Source organism: Pongo abelii, chromosome 9 (genome assembly GCF_028885655.2).
Source record: "Pongo abelii isolate AG06213 chromosome 9, NHGRI_mPonAbe1-v2.0_pri, whole genome shotgun sequence".
Lineage (NCBI taxonomy): Eukaryota > Metazoa > Chordata > Mammalia > Primates > Hominidae > Pongo > Pongo abelii.
In genome coordinates, this window is record NC_071994.2 from 72,948,398 (window position 1) to 72,967,706 (window position 19,309).

Here is a 19,309-nt window from a genome sequence, read left to right on the forward strand (position 1 = left end):
AAGGGGAGAAGTTTCCATCAGCTGCTTGGAGGGGAATGAGCTAGTGAGTCACAGACCCTGGTGCTGGCCAAGGGTTGAGCCTGCCTCCATTAGAGGAACATCTTTGTCGGGGGATTCCCTGGGGGTAATTGAGAAGTAGGTCCCTAGGAAGGACTTCAGTTATGTCTGTGGACAATTGGCACAAAAGGGTTAAGGGAAAATCAATGTTGTTCTTTTGCTATTAAGACAAATCTTGGAAGGTTCCTAGAAATGGAGAATTGTTAGGTGATAAATTCATTCAAACTTAGAATGAAGGAAGGAATGAAATGGCCTCATTTGTAATGTACTCTTTTTGGTTAGTTTGATTGTTTTTTACATTTATAAGCCTGTTTGGGTACTCTGATTACTTGTTAGAAGACTTGTAAGGTTAAACAATCCACATTATTACAGATTGTCTGATTTTTAAGACCAGACAAGAAGATTGAAGCTCTAAGTGCCTGGAAACCCTTTTCTACAGAGTAGTTGTTTATTACACTTCCCTCCTGAAAACCATATGAAAACAAGGACCTTATTTGTCTGTTCACCATTGTACCCCTAGTGTAGTACTCTGTATGTATGTGTGTGTGTGTGTGTGTGTGTGTGTGTGTGTGTGTGTATTAAATATTTAAGTGAGGGAACTTTCATTCATATGACTAGAATCAAAACAAAAATAACCTGCTTTTATCTAAAAGGGGCAGTAAAAACTAGAGGATACCTAATTATACTTCTGTTCAAATATGAATTTAATGGATAATTTCTTTTACTGTACCTTTCATAAGTGGTCTAGTAGGGCAGAAGGCAGGTGGCCACGTGGAGGTGGAGTGCCTGCACTGCTCCCTGCAATGCCTAGGGTGGCATCCCCAGTTTGGTGCAAGCCTTCACTGCAAGGCAGGGACAAGCTTTGCCTACCCTTGTTTTGCAGAGAAACTGAGGGATGCAATACCTGAACCTTAAGGGAGAAGGCTGCAAAGAGGGTAAAATGCCTGGGTACTGCAAAAAAAGAAAAAAAGGTAGACATAGGGGCAAAGCCTTAGGTTCAAAACTACCTACAGATAGGCAGTCTTCATTTTTTTCAATCAGGATTGGTTGTAATCTCTTAAAATCCAAACATGAAGGATCTACTGTGCATCCCAGGCACTAGTTAAAAGAGCACACATTGCTTCATGTGATGGGCCAGGGGCCATATCTGAATGTATGGTGAGAAGCACAGGTTTTTCCATTCGGGGTAGCCATGGAAAGGAATCAGCATACTTTGGGAAGTATGTGGTTCAGTAAATACTTGAGTACTAGCAGTGGGTTCCATCTACTTTTAGAAAAATCCAATGAGAATGAAACACAAACCTGGTAGGGCAAGCTTCCTGATGGAAATGCTGGGAAGAAATTAGTGTTTGGGGTGCAGGCTGGACTATACCTTTGTTGCTTTACATCAGATTCTTTATTGCATCTAATATGCTTTCATTTAATGGACTTAGCCAATTTTTCAGGTTACTTATGGAGAAAGAATAATGTGACATTTCAAAATGAAAATCTTATCAAACGTGTTTAACAACCTTATAATCTTATAATCTTGTTTTTTTATGTTGTAACCTCATAATCTTGTTTTGTTTTTATGTTAGGGGGTTGTGAGGGAAAAAAGTTTCACTTTTGTGCCCTTTGGGACCTCAGTGCATCATTATCAGATTTTTAAGAGGCTGATTTCTACTCTGCTGGTATTCAAAAATTGAATACATTCTTGGCAGGTAAAGAAGTCTAATATTAGTAGAAGGTATAGATGTTAAGTTACTAAGGAGCTTGTCTATTTGAAAGAGTTGTCATATGAGTACTGGGCAGTATAGGACTACTCCCTTAAAATTATGGAATTAGAAATGTATTGGGTATATTTTTAAGTTCATACAATATGTCAGAGGTTGTGTTATCTGCTTTCCATGTTTTATTTATTTAATTTTTAATACTCTGAATTAATGTTGTTTATCAGTAGACAGGAAGTGTTAAGACTCAGATATAGTAGCTTGCTGTCAACAGTTTCTTCTCACACTTTAATTTTAACACTAGTAGGAAATTATCTTTTTATTAAGATTTTCAAATGTACATATCTCTTATATAAAAGATCTTTTTCTTTTAACATATACTGATTACTCAGTTCAAGATTTTCTGAAGGGGGAAAACAAACCCAAAAATCAGGTAAGCATCCAGTGACCTGGAGAAGAGTGGTTACATTTCAACTTTTTTTTTTTTTGTAATTATACTTTAAGTTTTAGGGTACATGTGCACAACGTGCAGGTTTGTTACATTTGTATACGTGTGCCATGTTGGTGTGCTGCACCCATCAACTCGTCATTTAACATGAGGTATATCTCCTAATGCTATCCCTCCCCCTTCCCCCCACCTCACAACAGGCCCCAGTGTGTGATGTTCCCCTTCCTGTGTCCATGTGTTCTCATTGTTCAATTCCCACCTATGAGTGAGAACATGTGGTGTTTGGTTTTCTGTTCTTGTGATAGCTTGCTGAGAATGATGGTTTCCAGCTTCATCCATGTCCCTACAAAGGACATGAACTCATCATTTTTTATGGCTACATAGTATTCTATGGTGTATATGTGCCACATTTTCTTAATCCAGTCTATCATTGTTAGACATTTGGGTTGATTCCAAGTCTTTGCTATTGTCAACTTCTTTATCTACATTGTTCTCTATTAGCCTCTTCATCCCAGAGCACACCCCCTGAGAGGTGCCCACAAGAAGAAAGACCTGTGTATATTTGATCCCTTTCTTTTATGCCTTAAGGTTAAGTTCCACAGACTGGGACTAGGAAGCAACAAGAAAGATTTCCAAAACCAAACTTATATTAACTTAGCTTCTGTTGCTTAAAAACAAAAAGCTGGTAATTGGTGCACTAATTCCAACTAGCTTAACAATAGGAGATACATTTAAAAGTTAAGTGGTATTTTACAGAACATAACAATATACCTGGGTGTCCAAAGTGATTTGGAATCAGAGAACCAAAGACTTATTCTCTTCATCTGTTCTTGGTGATTGGCTTTTGATGCATGGGCCAATCCCAATTTTCTCCTTCCAGTTTATGTGTTGCAGAATTACCACCATCTCTGATCCCAAGTTTATATCTCCCCAGATGAACAGTAGACCATACAGCTTGGGAAGGACCCTGGTCTAGGTGTGGGCATACGACCCAAATGGTGTGAGATCACTATTGGGCCAGAGGGCAGGGTCATATATTAATAGCTTCTTCCATGTAATCACTTGGAGGAAAGAACAGTTCTGAGAATATCAGTCAGGTTTAGGGGAAGATACCAAACAGTTGGTTTCTTCAGCAGAGGGGATGGTAGGATATTAGGTAGGAAATACAGGTCAAAAGCTATAGAAGGAAAAATTCCAGAACTGTATTCTATACCAAACTTACTCTGATTCAGACACTATCGTATTAACCCATTAAAAATGTCAGAAAATTAGAAACATTTCATTCATATTATTGGTAGAAATTTAAAAGTGACACAAAGATATCCCTTATAGCTTCATCTTAGAATTCCTTATAGTACCAGGTAAACCAATCCAGCTCCACAGATCTCTAAGGCATCTTTGAAGTTGGCTAGAATGCTCTGGATCTAAGCAGATATTGTGTTCATGAACCCAGGTTGGAGTGGTCAAAGAGGAAGTGCATCAGATAACTCCATATTCCCTCCAGCAATTGTTTGGTCCTCATGCCATAGATGATGGGATTTGAGGTGGCTGGGATGATCATGTACAGGTCAGCTAGCAGCACTTGGGTGTGCAAGGGCACTACATCCTGCCCCAACCAGGCCACATAGGTGGATGCCATCCCAGGTAGATAGTACAAAGCCATAACCCCCACATAGGAGCCACATGTGCTTAATGCTTTCAACTGAGCAGTCTTTGAGGAGAGACCAAATACTGCCCTGATAATTAAGATGTAGGAGGCAGCAATGAAGGCCACATCAGAGCCCACCATAATAGAGGAACCAATCAGACTGTAGAGACTGCTGGGCACGGGGTCAGCACATGCTAACCTGGCCAAAGCTATGTGCTCACAGTAGGAGTGGAGAACCACATTGGAGCCACAGAAAGGTAGATGATTCACCATCCAACTCAATGGAGTCATGGCTGTGATAGCTCTGATGGTGATGGCCATACTCATTCCCAGCATTACTTGAGGCATGAGAATTCTCTTGTAGTGTAGAGGCTTGCAGATGGCTATATAGCAGTCAAAAGCCATGGTCAGCAGCAGCCCTGTCTCCACAGCTGTGGCTAAGTGGACAAAACATGTCTGAATGAAACAAGCACTAAAGCTGATGGAGCTGTCTCCTGAGCAGAAGATTCTCACCATCTTGGATACCACCAAGGAGGCCATAACAATGTCCACAGCAGCCAGAAAACACAGAAAGCAATACATGGGCTCATGCAGAGTGGAATCCATCCAGATTGCAGTCACGATGAGGATGTTTCCTAACAGGGCTATGATGTGCATGGCACTCGGTGAGATAGCCAGCCAAAGATGTGAAGATTGCAGTCCTGGGATACCCACAAGGAGGAAGGAGGCAGGGGTTTCCATTGTGTGGTTGTAGTCTGGACCCAGCATCACAGGTGAGACTTCTTGCCTATTATCCATAAATGATGTAAGAGAAGGATGCAATCCTGTAAAATTTATTCCCATCTGTGATGATAGGAAATCCTACTCAGCTTGGTGGTATTCTTAGGATCAGAAAAGGGACATCTGATCAAGTTATCCTGCTCCACCTTTCATCCTCTTCAGTATTCTTTGCCTTAAAACTTTCTGTTCATTGTTGAAGGATTAGATCAAGGGTTACCTCCTTTAAGAAGTCTCTGTTTTCTTCTTCCCCTATTCCACGCAGGCTGAGTTAGTTACCTTTCTTCTGAGCTTTCATACAGTCTGCCATAGTGACCTCCAATGGACTAAACTGACAATGCTAAAACTTTACCTATGACTTTATGGTATGCACTTAAGTGCATGTATATTATTCATAGCTTTATAGGAAAGATGTGATCCATAACTGTGGTCACAAGTCTCTTAAAAGAAGATATGCTCAAGATTAGCCTGCTTATCACTTCCTGTGCCTCTCCCAGAAAAAAAAAAAAAGGCTTTCATTATGAGAAGGTGCCATATGCCTACCCTTAGATACTGTCTCTAGTGACCCCTTTTTAACTTCTTATCAGAAATGTGGCTCCTTCTTGAGTAATGGGATAGATTAATGGAATTATGTGCTCATGATTCCATTTGTTGCAGTAGACATTTTCTCTGTTAGATAAGAACTAGATGAACATTCACCATGTTCTCAGTCCTAATCATGGAACATATATTTGCCCCTTCCTTTTACCTCCTAGAGAGCTTAGCACTGATTGATTCCACACCCGGGTTCCAGCAGCAACCATAGTGAGAATCCTCAGGAGTCTTCAAAAAAGACAGATTTCTGGGATATGATTGCAAACTGTGTTGCTTATGAAACAAATCAAAATCCTTAGGCTTAAGAAATCCTATATCATGGAAGAGATAGAATACAGTACTTAGCTCCACATCACAGTCAGTTTATAGGAGGCTTACTGTGTAGGGACACTGGGTGAGACATCTTCAGTGACAGATCATGAGAAGATGAGGGAAAGCTATGGAAGTAGAATGGTAGTGAAGAGTGAGAGGAAAATTCAGGATATCCTTGAGACTGCTGTATGTGTTCTGGATGCCACAAACTCAGGGTTCAACATTATTGCACAAGGACTGAAGAAAAGTGTGAGGATCCAAACAGCCTCTTCCCCACTCACCTCTGATCCAGGATGTTCCTCCCCTGGCTGCCCTGTGTAAATTCACCTTTCTTCAAGAGGCAGCCTCAGCTGATGTTGCTGCTTTGCTCCTCTTACCAGCCCTGGAAACTCTAAACTGGGCATACCTTTCATGCCTTTCAGTGGGTTTTTCTTTTTAATCTCCATTTACTTTTCTTCTCAATTCGTATTGCTGGAGATTTACAATTGTTGTCAGTCTTTGCAAAGAACAGGACATTTGGTTTGGTTAGTTGTTTCTTTTTATAAATGTTTTATTTCAGTCAGCCTATTGATACTGAAAAATTTTTGTCAAAGATGATCAGTGATGTCCACCAAGGATCTGTTGCCAGTCCAGTGACTCTTTTTCTTTATTTTACTTGACATCTTCAAAACATTTAACACAACTGCCTGTTCCCTGATTTTTGGTTAACTTTTTAAAACACTATGAATGTACTGTAAAATGCAAACATATCAGGCATATATCCTTATAAATATTTATTATGAGAAGACATGAAGACACATATGTAGACACCACAATGTGTAACCAGATCAAGATAGAGACACTATTGTTCTCCGGTTGTTAAGGTTTACTGTTTTCAGAATGCTCTGGCCAAGTTCAACTAAGACATATTTCCAGCACTGCACCTGCCTTTGCCTTCATCCTGTGAAGACACTCACATGCAGACATGGAGGGTCAGTCACTGAAAACCAACTTAGAAAAGTCCTTTAACTTCAATAACTTATGATTTGCACTATGTGAGGATTTTTCATTCCTATTAAAAGGATAGGCAATGCATAATTGAAATTGAAATTGTATTAGTGGTAAAAGAACTAATAACAACAACTAATAATAACACATTTGATTTTTCATTCCTATTAAAAGGATAGGCAATGCATAATTGAAATTGAAATTGTATTAATGGTAAAAGAACTAATAACAACACATTTGAATGGGTCGTCTCTGGTTTATGATAATTCTGAGTTATTCTGATCTCTAACCAAACTGCTCCCATCCAACCCTACTGTTTGAGTTCCTTTCTCTTAGCTCTATTTTTTATTTATTTATTTTTTTAGATGGAGTCTTGCTCTGCTCTGTCACCCAGGCTGGAGTGCAATGGCACGATCTGGGCTCACTGCAACCTCTGCTTCCCAGGTTCAAGCTATTCTCCTGCCTCAGGCTCCCGAGTAGCTGGGATTACAGGCAACTGCCACCATGCCTGGCTATTTTTTGTATTTTCAGTAGAGACGGGATTTCACCATGTTGTCCAGGCTGGTCTCGAACTCCTGACCTCAGGTGATCCGCCCACCTTGGCCTCCCGAAGTGTTGGGATTACAGGCATGAGCCACCGTGCCTGGCCTCTACTTAGTTTCTTAAAACTGTCTCTCCACCATGCCAATATTGTGCTTTATGGTTACCCATTCCCTTCTCTGCTTTCATTCAAAGTAATCATATGTCCCATTCTCCTCCCCCGCCACCTTTCCTTCCAAATGTCATTTTCATAAGTTCTTGGTATCAGCAATATCTAGCATACCTGGCCAGCCCTGTATAAGATGAGTGGGGGCTTATATTTTCCACTCTGGGATGACCTGGCCTTCATACTCCATCACCCCAACACCAATGCCCAAGTCAGTTACATCCCTGGAGTTTTATCTGTTTAACTTTCTCTAATGAGTCCATGCCTCATAGTCCCCATTTCTTTCATGCAAAAGAAGAGGGGTTAATACAGGACACCTTGGGAGGAGCAGGAATAGCAACACAAAATCAAATATAAGCAAACAATGGAGAGTCATATTGTCCTTTCCAAAAATTTCCAATAGGGAACTCTCTTTTCCCTCTGGATACTCAATCATCCTGCATTGTCCCTGTACACCCACCTTCCCTTGGCCTCTGCCCAGCAACCAAACATTTCAACCCCTCCAGAGACTGGTTTTTCTTTGTGCTCTGACCCCTGGGGATTTCCAGATTGCAGGAGGAAGCAAATGCTTAGTGGCTGAAGAGTCTTTGTTTCTTCAGGTCCTCAAAGGATACCTCAAAGTTAGACTAAGAGTATAGAGTGCATCCTGAAAGGAAAACCAAAGACTCATGATTGGTAGGATTTGTGAAAGCCCACTATGTGCCTAGCATCCCAGTAAATGCTTTTCAAAGATTATCTCAGTCAGTTTTCAGAACCTTCTGAAGTAGCTGCCATCATCACATTGACATAGATGAAGTGAAGGTTCATAAAGGTCACAAAACTAGTAAGCCAGAGAGTCAAGATCTGAATTCTAATAACCATATTTCACTTCACTTTATGGTAGAACTTATTCATACTGATTAATAGTGTCCTCCCTGCGGACTCGGGCCAGGCTTCGCTATTTAAATGTTTCCCATGACACTGTTATAATGTCCTGTTGAACAGAGAAGGGAAATGGGATGTAGGAGAGAGCAAGGAAGATGAGTTTTTCAACTGGAGATAGGACATGCACCTGAGCACAAAAGTATGAGAAGGGACATATTCTCCAAATAGAGGATAAACCAGAGGTGGTAGAGTCAGGGCACTTGAAAGGGATTGAAAATACAAGAGGTTAGAGGAGTGCATGGGGCCATGTTTTAAAGGTCATGCCTTCTGACTGGGCATCATCTGTGGGAAGGAATAAAGTTGGGAGAAAAGAGTCAACAGGCACAAGCTATGTTTCTTGTATTATTTTAATGCAAAAGATACATAACTATTTAGAAATATGAAAAACTAAGAAACACTGTTGCATGCTCTCAGTTCCCCAGATCCTAAGTGGACACATAGCTGTTCATGAAGAGAATGGTTGAGTGCTCTCTTTGTTGTCTTTTATTTTGAGGGATGGTGAGGGGGAAGCAGGAGGAGATTTCTGCCTTCTTCAGTCTAACCTAGCACATTCCTAAAGACAAGGAAAACGTAAGTTCAATCAAATGTGTTTTCTCTACCAAAACTTATCTCTGATTCAGATACAAGTTGATTGAATCCACTGAGAAAGCCCTCAGAAAATCAGAAACATTTCATTCACGTTCCTGCTAGTAATTGAAAAGTTATGCAAGGATATACTTTACACCTTCGTCTTAGAATTCCTGTAGCACTAGGTAAACCAATCCAGCTCTACAGATCTCTCAGGCATCTTTGAAGTTGGCTGGATCTGAACAGATATTGTGTTCATGAACCCAGGTTGGAGTGGTCAAAGAGGACATGCATCAGATAACTCCATATTCTCTCCCGCAATTGTTTGGTCCTCATGCCATAGATGATGGGATTTAAGGTGGCTGGGATGATCACGTACAGGTCAGCTAGCAGCACTTGGGTGTGCAAGGGCACTACATCCTGCCCCAACCAGGCCGCATAGATGGATGCCATCCCAGGTAGATAGTACAAAGCCATAACCCCCACATGGGAGCCACATGTGCTTAATGCTTTCAACTGAGCAGTCTTTGAAGAGAGACCAAATACTGCCCTGAGAATTAAGATATAGGAGACAGCAATGAAGGCCACATCAGAGCCCACCATAATAGAGGAATCAATCAGACTGTAGAGACTGCTGGGCACGGGGTCAGCACATGCTAACCTGGCCAAAGCTATGTGCTCACAGTAAGAGTGGAGAACCACATTGGAGCCACAGAAAGGTAGATGACTCACCATCCAACTCAATGGAGTTATGGCTATGATAGCTCTAATGGTGATGGTCATACTCATTCCCAGCATCACTAGAGGCGTGAGAATTCTCTTGTAGTGTAGAGGCTTGCAGATGGCTGCATAGCAGTCAAAAGCCATGGTCAGCAGCAGCCCCGTCTCCACAGCTGTGGCTAAGTGGACAAAAAACATCTGAGTGAAACAAGCATTAAAGCTGATGGAGCTTTCTCCTGAGCAGAAGATGCTCACCATCTTGGGTACCACCGAGGAGGCCATAATAATGTCCACAGCAGCCAGAACACACAGAAAGCAATACATGGGCTCATGCAGAGTGGAATCCATCCAGATTGCAGTCATGATGAGGGTGTTTCCTAACAGGGCTATGATGTACATGGCACTCAGTGAGATAGCCAGCCAAAGATGTGAAGATTGCAGTCCTGGGATACCCACAAGGAGGAAGGAGGCAGGGGTTTCCATTGTGTGGTTGTAAGCTGGCCCCAGCATCACAGGTGAGACTTCTTTCCTATTAATGTATAGATGATGTAAGAGAACGATGCAGTCCTATAAGATTAGTTCCCATTTGTGATGTTGGGAAAACCTAGGGATATTCTCAGCTTGGTGGTATCGCAGGATCAGAAAAATGACTTCTAATGCTGTGCTACTTTTCATCCTCCTTACAAGTTTCTATTCATTGTTGAAGGATCAGCTTGTGAGTTCCTTCCTTAGGGACTTGTGTTCTGCTCTCTTCCTCCCCCAACCCCATGCCCAGGTTAAGTTAATTACATCTTTTGAAGTTTCCTGAAATCTCCCATAGGGACTAAATCGACAATTCCAGTACTGTATGAGTTTATGGTATGCACTCAAGTGCCTTACAGGAAGATTGTGATCCATAGCTGTGGTCACAAGTCACTTGAATGAAGATATATATACTCAAAACAATTTCCACAGAAAGAATGATTAACAGAGGAAAGAATGACTTTTTATCTCTGTGTGCTGTTACTAAATGTTGAAACCAGAACTTCTTGAGAACAAACATCACATTTTATATGCTCAGTATATTGCATAGACAAAACATAAATTCAGCATTCTTGTGATTGTTGGAATACATTAGTATGTTCAGTGAAATAAAACCATTAGAGAATAACATTATCACATTTTCCAGGCAATTATAAATGATCTGTAAATAAATATAATCCTTACCTTCTCTAAATTTACCCTGGATCCTATTCACTTTGGTTCAGTTAATAGATTAAATTACTACAAGGAAAATCTTAGGGTTACCTTATAGATGACCCCCCCCCAGTAAGTTGTTATGGTTCTTTAATACAACTAACTCCCTCTTCCTGATAACCAAGATATTCCAAACAAGAAAGCTTTATCCTTTAGAAAGTTAAGCACTTTATTATTAACATAGTATGTGCCAGTACTATGTTAAAAGTGTAGTATTCATAATCTGAGTTTATTTCTCTATTTGTAAAATAGGACAAACATCCATTCCATACAACACAGTTTGTATAACTTAGATTAAATATTCTAGCCAAGATCATGTAGTAAGTGTGTGGTAAGTTTTGGGTTTAAGCTATGAATCCCAGGTGTCCATCCAGCCCAGCATAGATAGTCAACAAGACAACTATGGATAAAACAAGATTAGGGGTTTCACTTGGCCAGGTTTGATGAGACAAAGACAGCTACTGCTGTGCACAGCCAGCAGCTGAGCTCTACCACTTGTTCATCTCTGTTTATTGATGTATTCACCCTCCATTGCCTCATTCAGGTGTTACCATATCATATAATATGTAACAATCTAAGTGGGGAAACCTGAATATAAAGAAGTCAGCATTAACTACCATTCCATTCCTGTGTGATAGCTGTTTAGTTACTCTCTCCTTAGGGTGATTGGTTTCCATGCATATGGTGTTTGGTCATAGGCACATTTTCCCTGCCATCTGAGAAGACTCCTTACAAGGGGAAGCTCCTTCCTCTGATGTTATCACCAGCTTTTGGAGACATTGGTTAATCTTCATGGAACCCCTAGATTCTATTTCATCAGAACACAGCATACAAATCCTGCATACTTTCATGTACCCTACTCAAAATATGTTATTGGTCCCACATCATCAAAGGGCAGGATAGCAAAGTGGCAAAAAGCATTGGTTCTAGATTCATACTCCTAGACTGAAAATGCTACTCTATTGCTTGCTAGCCATTTTGCATCAAATTATGTAACTCTCCAAGCCTCAACTTCTTCACCCATCAAACAGAGTTAATAATACTTACTTCACAGAGATATTTTGAGATTTAAGTGATAAGCTATGTAAAAGTGCTTAGCATGATGCTTGGTACATAGGTGTTCAATAAAATACAGCCATAAAATAGTCAAACAGAAGACAGTTTTCCCTGCCTAATTCTATACTTCTAGATTGCTCCAAATAACATCCTTAAATGAGTGTGTGTGATTTGAAGACCACATTTACAAAGTAAAAAGCTGCTCATCCTGCATTGCCTGAAGAATTTCTCTTGTCCTCCCATGAGTTGCCACTGAAGATGTCTCACCCAGTGGCTGTACACAACAAGTTTCTCCTCATTGGACTATGATAGGAGCCCACTATCTGTTCCATTATAGGTCAATTCTCAAGTTTAGGATTTTTTGTTTTGTTTGCTTTGTTGCTATTTTTTTTTCTTCATCACACTTGTGAAAAAGTTTTCCTTAGTTTTTCCTACAACCCATCTCTAATAAGAAAGCCTAAGCATAGCTCACATTTCTGCTGCCATACAACTCTTGCCAAACTGAATTCAGATTAAGGATAGAGTGGAGGTGGGTATGAAAAATATTTTTTCCAGGCCAAATTAGTGCTTCAAATCTTTTTTCTGTTATTCTCAGATAATTTTCTTTCCTTAGGACATGGGCATATGTCTTTGTTTCAGACCTGGGCTTAGAATCTCAAGTGTAGACCAGACCGTATTAAATACAATTGATCTCCTTCCTAAAACCCTCATCACCCTAGTATTGTATCTCGAGGGCTCAGCCTAATGAGTCACCACAGCAACTGTGTGATTTGTTTTGACATAACAGTAGTCATATATCGCTCAAGAACTGTTTCTTAGGTGTTCAGGCAATCTTAAATGAAAGGTGCTTATTTGCCAAGCCTCAAGACTAGCCTGCTTTAACTATCACTTCCTGTGCCTCTCCTGAAAAAAAGGACTTTCATCGTGAGAGGTTACCATATCCCCTTGGATGCTATCTCAAGCTACCTCTTTTTACTTCTTGTCAGGGTTCTGGCTCCTCTCTGAGTAATGGAATAAATCAGATTAATGGAATTCTGTGCCTTGATCCCATCTGCTGTGGTACACATTTTCTCTCTTAGCCAAGCATTAGATGAACATTCGTCAGGTTCTCAATCCTAATCCTGGGACATACATTTGCCCCTTCAATTCACCTCCTGCAGAGCCTAGCACTGATGGGCTCCATAGTTAGGTACCACCAGCAGCTGTGGTAAAGTCCTCAGGAGTTTTATTTAAAAAATCAAGTTTTGGGGACATGATTACAGACTGTGATCTATATGAAACAAACCAAAAAGAAAATCCCTGAGCTTAAGAAATGCTATATCATGGCACAAATTGAATAAATTAGTGACATCCACATCATAATCAGATTATAAAAACCTTGCTGTGTAGCTACTGGGTGAGACATGAGAAGACGAGGGAAAGCTTTTGAAGTAGAACGGTAGTGAAGAGTGAAAGAAAAATTCAGGGTATGCTTGAGACTGCCGCATGTGTCCTGGATGCCACAAACTCAGAACTGTGCATTATTGCATAAAGGGCTGCATAAAGCTTGAGAATCCAAACAGCCTCTTCCCCACTCATCTCTGATCCAGAATGTTCCTCCCCTGGCTGCCCTGTGTAAATTCACCTTTCTTCAAGAGGCAGCCTCAGCTGATGCTGAGGCCTCAGCCCTGGAAGCTCTAATTGGGCATAGCTTTCATGCCCTTGAGAGTGTTTTTCTTTTTAATCTCCATTTACTTTTCTTCTCAATTAGCATTGCTGGAGATTTACATTGTCAGTCTTTGCAAAGAACAGGACACTTGGTTTGGTTAGTTGTTTCTTTCTACAAATATTTATTTCAATCAACTTACTGATACTGAACATTGTTTGGCTAAGATTAACAGTGATCTCCATCAAGCATCTGTTGCCAGTCCAGTAACTCTTTTTCTTTTTGCTTTACTTGACATCTCCAAAACATTTAACATAACTGCCTGCTCCCTGATTTTTCATTAACTTTTTAAAACACTATGAATATAATGGGAAATGCACAAATCTCAGATATATAGCCTGATAAATATTTATTATGTGAACACATGAACACACCTACATAGGCACTACTGAGGTTAAGATACAGACACCAGTGCCCTCTGGTTGTTAATGTTTACTGTTTTCAGAAAGCTCTGGTAAGTTATCCTAAGATCTATTTTCAGCCCTGCACCTGCCTTTGCCTTCAATACTGTGGAGATATTCACATGCAGACCTGGAGAGCCAATTACTTAAAACTAGCACAGGAAATCCCTTAATTTCAACAACTCATGATTCACAAATCATAAGATATGGGAGAATTTTTCATTTCTATTAAAAGAGTGAGGAATACATAATTCAAAATGAAAATGTCTTAAAGGTAAAAGAACTAAGGCATATGCATTTGAATCAAGCCTTTCTGTTTATGATAACCGTTTCTTCCTACCTGGATACTTCCCCTCTTCAGCCAAACATGCACCCAATCAGCCCTACTACTGGGTTTTTTTCCTCATAACTGTTCTTAGTCCCATAAAACTGTCTCTCCACCATGCCAATATTATACCTACCCCTTCCTCTCTGCTTTCAATTAATTATATGTCCCATTCTCTCTCCCACCTTTCCTATCCAAATATCATTTTCATACATTCTTGGTATCAGTAATAGCCACCATACCTAGACAGCCCTGTATAGGAAGAGTAAAGGCTTATATTTTCTATTCTGGGGTGATCTGGCCTTCAGACTCCATCAGCCCAACACTAATGCCCAAGTCAGTTACCCACGGTCTGAGAGTTTTCTCTGTTTAACTTTCTCCAATGAGTCCATGCCTCATAGTCCACATTTCTTTCACACAAAAGAAGAGGGGTTAATACAAGATAACTTCGGAGGAGAAGGAAGTGCAAACAAAATCAAATACGAACAAACAGTGGAGAGTCATAGTGTCCTTTCCAAAGACTTCTCATTGGGGCCCTCTTTTCCCTCTGGATACTCAATCATCCTGCCTTGTCCCTGGACACTCACCTTCCCTTGGCCTCTACCCAGCAACCAAACATTGCTACTCCTCAAGAGACTGGTTTATCTTTGTGCTCTGGCCCCTGGGGATTTCCAGATTGCAGGAGGAGGCAGAAGCTTACTGGCTGAAGAGTCTTTGTTTCTTCAAGTTTTCAGAGGATACCTAAAAGTTAGACTAAGAGTATGAAGTGCATCCTGAAAGGAAAACAAACAAACAAACAAAAAAACCATGATAGGATTTGTGAAAGCTCACTATGTACCAGGCATCATAATAAATGCTCTTTTCAAAGATTGTCTCAGTCAGTTTTCAGAACCACCTGAAGTAGCTGCCATCATCACATCAACATCTTATAGATGAAAGCTGAGGCTCATAAAAGTCACAAAGCAAGTAAGCCAGAGAGTCAAGAGCTAAATTCTAATAACCATATTTCACTTCACTTTATGGTAGAACTATTCACACTGACAGTGTACTTAATATCTCAAAGTTGAGTTCACATTTCCTCAGTTCTGCCTGGGGACTCAGGCCAGGCTTCACTGGTGAAATGTTTCCCATGACGCTGTTATAACGTCCTGTTGAACGGAGAAGGGAAAGAGGATGTAGCGGAGGGCAAGGAAGATGAGTTTTTCAACTGGAGATAGGGCATGCACCTGAGCACAAAAGTATGAGAAGGGACATATTCTCCAAATAGAGGATAAACCAGAGGTAGTAGGGTCAGGGGACTTGAAAGGGATTGAAAATACAAGAGGCTAAAGGGGTGCCTGGGGCCATGTTTTAAAGTTCATGTCTTCTGCCTGAGCATCATCTGTGGAAAGGAATAAAGTTGGCAGAAAAGAGTTAACAGGCACAAGCTATAAGATTTCTACTGTTTTTCTTTTTAATGGCAAAGGGTAGATAACTATTTGGAAGTATGAAAAACTAAGAAATACAGTTGCATGCTCTCAGTTCCCCAGATCCTAAGTGGACACATAGCTGTTCATGAAGAGAATGGTGAGCGGTCTTTGTTGTCTTTCATTTTGAGAGTTGGTGCGGCAGGAGCAGGAAGAGGCTTCTTCCTGTCTAACCTAGCACATTCCTAAAGACCAGGGAAATATAAGTTCAATCAAATGTGTATTCTCTACCAAAACTTGTCTCTGATTCAGATACAAGTTGATTTAATCCATTGAGAAAGCCCTCAGAAAATCAGAAACATTTCATTCACTTTCCTGCTAGTAATTGAAAAGTTATGCAAGGATATCCTTTACACCTTCATCTTAGAATTCCTGTAGCACCAGGTAAACTAAGCTCTACAGATCTCTCAGGCATCTTTGAAGTTGGCTGGATCTGAACAGATATTGTGTTCATGAGCCCAGGTTGGAATGGTCAAAGAGGACGTGCATCAGATAACTCCATATTCTCTCCGGCAATTGTTTGGTCCTCATGCCATAGATGATGGGATTTAAGGTGGCTGGGATGATCACGTACAGGTCAGCTAGCAGCACTTGGGTGTGCAAGGGCACTACATCCTGCCCCAACCAGGCCGCATAGATGGATGCCATCCCAGGTAGATAGTACAAAGCCATAACCCCCACATGGGAGCCACATGTGCTTAATGCTTTCAACTGAGCAGTCTTGAGGAGAGACCAAATACTGCCCTGAGAATTAAGATATAGGAGGCAGCAATGAAGGCCACATCAGAGCCCACCATAATAGAGGAACCAATCAGACTGTAGAGACTGCTGGGCACAGGGTCAGCACATGCTAACCTGGCCAAAGCTATGTGCTCACAGTAAGAGTGGAGAACCACATTGGAGCCACAGAAAGGTAGATGACTCACCATCCAACTCAGTGGAGTCATGAATGTGACAGCTCTGATGGTGATGGCCATACTCATTCCCAGCATTACTTGAGGCGTGAGAATCCTCTTGTAGTGTAGAGGCTTGCAGATGGCTACATAGCGGTCAAAAGCCATGGTCAGCAGCAGCCCCGTCTCCACAGCTGTGGCTAAGTGGACAAAAAACATCTGAATGAAACAAGCATTAAAGCTGATGGAGCTTTCTCCTGAGCAGAAGATGTTCACCATCTTGGGTACCACTGAGGAGGCCATAACAATGTCCACAGCAGCCAGAACACACAGAAAGCAATACATGGGCTCATGCAGAGTGGAATCCATCCAGATTGCAGTCACGATGAGGGTGTTTCCTAACAGGGCTATGATGTACATGGCACTCAGTGAGATAGCCAGCCAAAGATGTGAAGATTGCAGTCCTGGGATACCCACAAGGAGGAAGGAGGCAGGGGTTTCCATTGTGTGGTTGTAGGCTGGACCCAGCATCACAGGTGAGACTTTTTTCCCGTTAATGCACAAATGATGTATGAGAAGAATGCAATCCGGTAAGATTTGTTGACTCATGTGGTGCTGGGAAAAACTAGGGATATTCTCAGCTTGGTGGTAATCTCAGGATCAAAAATGTGGCATCTGACAAAATTATCCTGTGCCACTTTTATCCTCCTTAATATTCTTCCCTTACAAATTTGTATTCCTTGTTCATGGATCAGTTCATGGCTTACCTCCTTTGGAAAGCCTTTTCTGCTTTCTTCCTACCCCATTCCATACCCTTTCATCTGAGCTTTCATGCAATCTCCCATCATGACCTCAGAGAGACTAAATTGATCATTGTAATGCTGTCCCTAGACTTTATTGTGTGCAAAAAATCTTGTTTATGATCTTATACAAAGGGTGTAACCCATAATTGAGGTCACAAGTCTATTAAAGTCTATTAATATATATTTATTATGGTTAAGTTTCCACAGAATGAAAGATAAACAGAGAAATCAATCTGTCTTTCATCTCTGTATGCTCAGTTACTAATTGTTATATGAACAAAAACTTCCTGAGGTCAAACATATCATATTTTTTATCCTTGGTACAGTGCCTATAAAAAAATATGAAAGAAGTATCCTTGTGGTAAAAGAAATACATGAATGAGTTGGGAAAAATAAGATCATTAGAGAACAACATAATCACCTTCCATAGGAGATAATAAAGTACCTGGAACTGTTTATAATCCTTCCCTTCTCTAAACTTTGCCCTGAATATCCTATTTACTTAGGTTCAATTAATAGATTAAAATACTACAAAGAAAACCTTGGGACTACCTTATAGACGAACTTTCCCCAGTAAGCTTTTATGATTTTTCAATGCAGCTAACTATTTTTTCATGATAAACTACCAAGACATTCCAGGCAACAAGGAAGCTTTATCCTTTAGAAAGTTAAGCACTTTATTACGAACATAGTATGTGCTAGTACTGTGTTAAAAAGTGTAGTATTCATAGTCTGAGTGTATTCCTCCATTTGTAAAATAGATCAAACATCCATTCCATACAACACAGTTTGTATAACTTAAATGAGATTAAATATTCTAGCCAAGATCATGTAGTAAGTGTGTGATAAGTTTTGGGTTTAAGCTATGACTCCCAGGTGTCCATCCAGCCCAACATGGATAGTCAAGAAGACAACTGTTGATAAAACAAGATTAGGGGTTTCACTTGGCCAGGTTTGATGAGACAAAGATATCTACTGCTGTGCACAGCCAGCAGCTGAGCTCTACCACTTGTTAATCTCTGTTTATTGCTGCATTCACCATCCATTGCCTCTTTCAGGTGTTACCATATCGTATAATGTGTAATAATCTGGCTGGAGAACCCAAATAGCAGTAGTCAGCCTAAACTATCATTACAGTCCTGCGTGGTAGCCTTTTAGTTACTTTCTCCTTAGGATGATTGGTTTCAATGATTTCATATGGTGTTTTGTCATGGACACATTTTCCCAGCCATGTGAGAATACTCCTTGCAAGGGGATCTGCTTCTTCTGGTGGTAACATTCAGCTTTGGGAGACACTGGCTGATCTTCTTCATGGAACCCCTAGGTTTTTTTCTTCAGAATACAGCCTACAAATCCTGCACACTTTCATGTACCACACTCAAAATGTGGTACTGTTCCTACATCATCAAGAGGCAGGATAGCAAAGAGGCGAAAAGTATTGGTTCTAGATTCATACCCATAGACTTAAAAATCCACTCTATCACTTGCTAGCCACTTTGCCGTAGTCAAATTATGTAAACACACCAAGCCCCAGTTTCTTCATCCATAAAAAGGAGATAATAGTACATACATCATAGAGATATTTTGAGACTTAAGTGATAAGCTTTATAAAAATGCTTAGCATGATGCTTGGTGCTTAGGTGCTCAATAAAATGTAGCTAATATAAAATGAAACTGTTTTCCCTGCATAAATCCCATACTTTTAGATTGCTCCAAGTAGCATCCTTAAATGGGTGTGTGTGACTTGAAGACCACCATTAAAAAGTAAAAAGCCACTCAACCCACATTGCCTGAAGCTTTTCTCCTATCCTCCCATAATCTACCGCTGAAGATGTCTCAACCACAGGCTATACACAGCAAGATTCTTCTAATTGGACTATGATGAGGAGCTCACTATCTGTCCCATTATAGATCAGTTCTCAAGTTTAGAATTTTTTTTGTTTACTAGCTTGCTATTTTTTTTCTTTCTTCATCA

General features: G+C 40.5%; 3 protein-coding genes across 3 annotated transcripts; all 3 read right to left on the reverse strand.

The window, feature by feature from the left end:
* Positions 1–3,655: 3,655 nt before the first annotated feature.
* LOC100461898 (olfactory receptor 52I1-like) lies at positions 3,656–5,128 on the reverse strand. Its single transcript, XM_009246734.3, has one exon. The coding sequence runs from the start codon at positions 4,703–4,705 to the stop codon at positions 3,656–3,658; it is 1,050 nt and encodes a 349-aa protein (XP_009245009.2). The 5' UTR covers positions 4,706–5,128.
* Positions 5,129–8,984: 3,856 nt separating this feature from the next.
* Positions 8,985–9,974, reverse strand: LOC100452001 (olfactory receptor 52I2). Its single transcript, XM_009246735.2, has one exon. It carries the CDS (start codon positions 9,957–9,959, stop codon positions 8,985–8,987), a length of 975 nt encoding a protein of 324 aa, XP_009245010.2. The 5' UTR covers positions 9,960–9,974.
* A 6,114-nt stretch (positions 9,975–16,088) lies between these two features.
* Positions 16,089–17,140, reverse strand: LOC100452375 (olfactory receptor 52I2). The gene is given in 2 exon segments (XM_002822155.4): positions 16,089–16,363; positions 16,366–17,140. Coding segments are annotated over 2 exon segments (1,050 nt in total).
* Between the last annotated feature and the right edge of the window lie 2,169 nt (positions 17,141–19,309).

What these genes read in the sequence shown, in the direction of transcription:
- LOC100452001 (XM_009246735.2), bottom strand. Translation starts at nt 9,959, where the DNA reads ATGCTGGGGCCAGCTTACAACCACACAATGGAAACCCCTGCCTCCTTC.
- LOC100461898 (XM_009246734.3), bottom strand. Translation starts at nt 4,705, where the DNA reads ATGGGAATAAATTTTACAGGATTGCATCCTTCTCTTACATCATTTATG.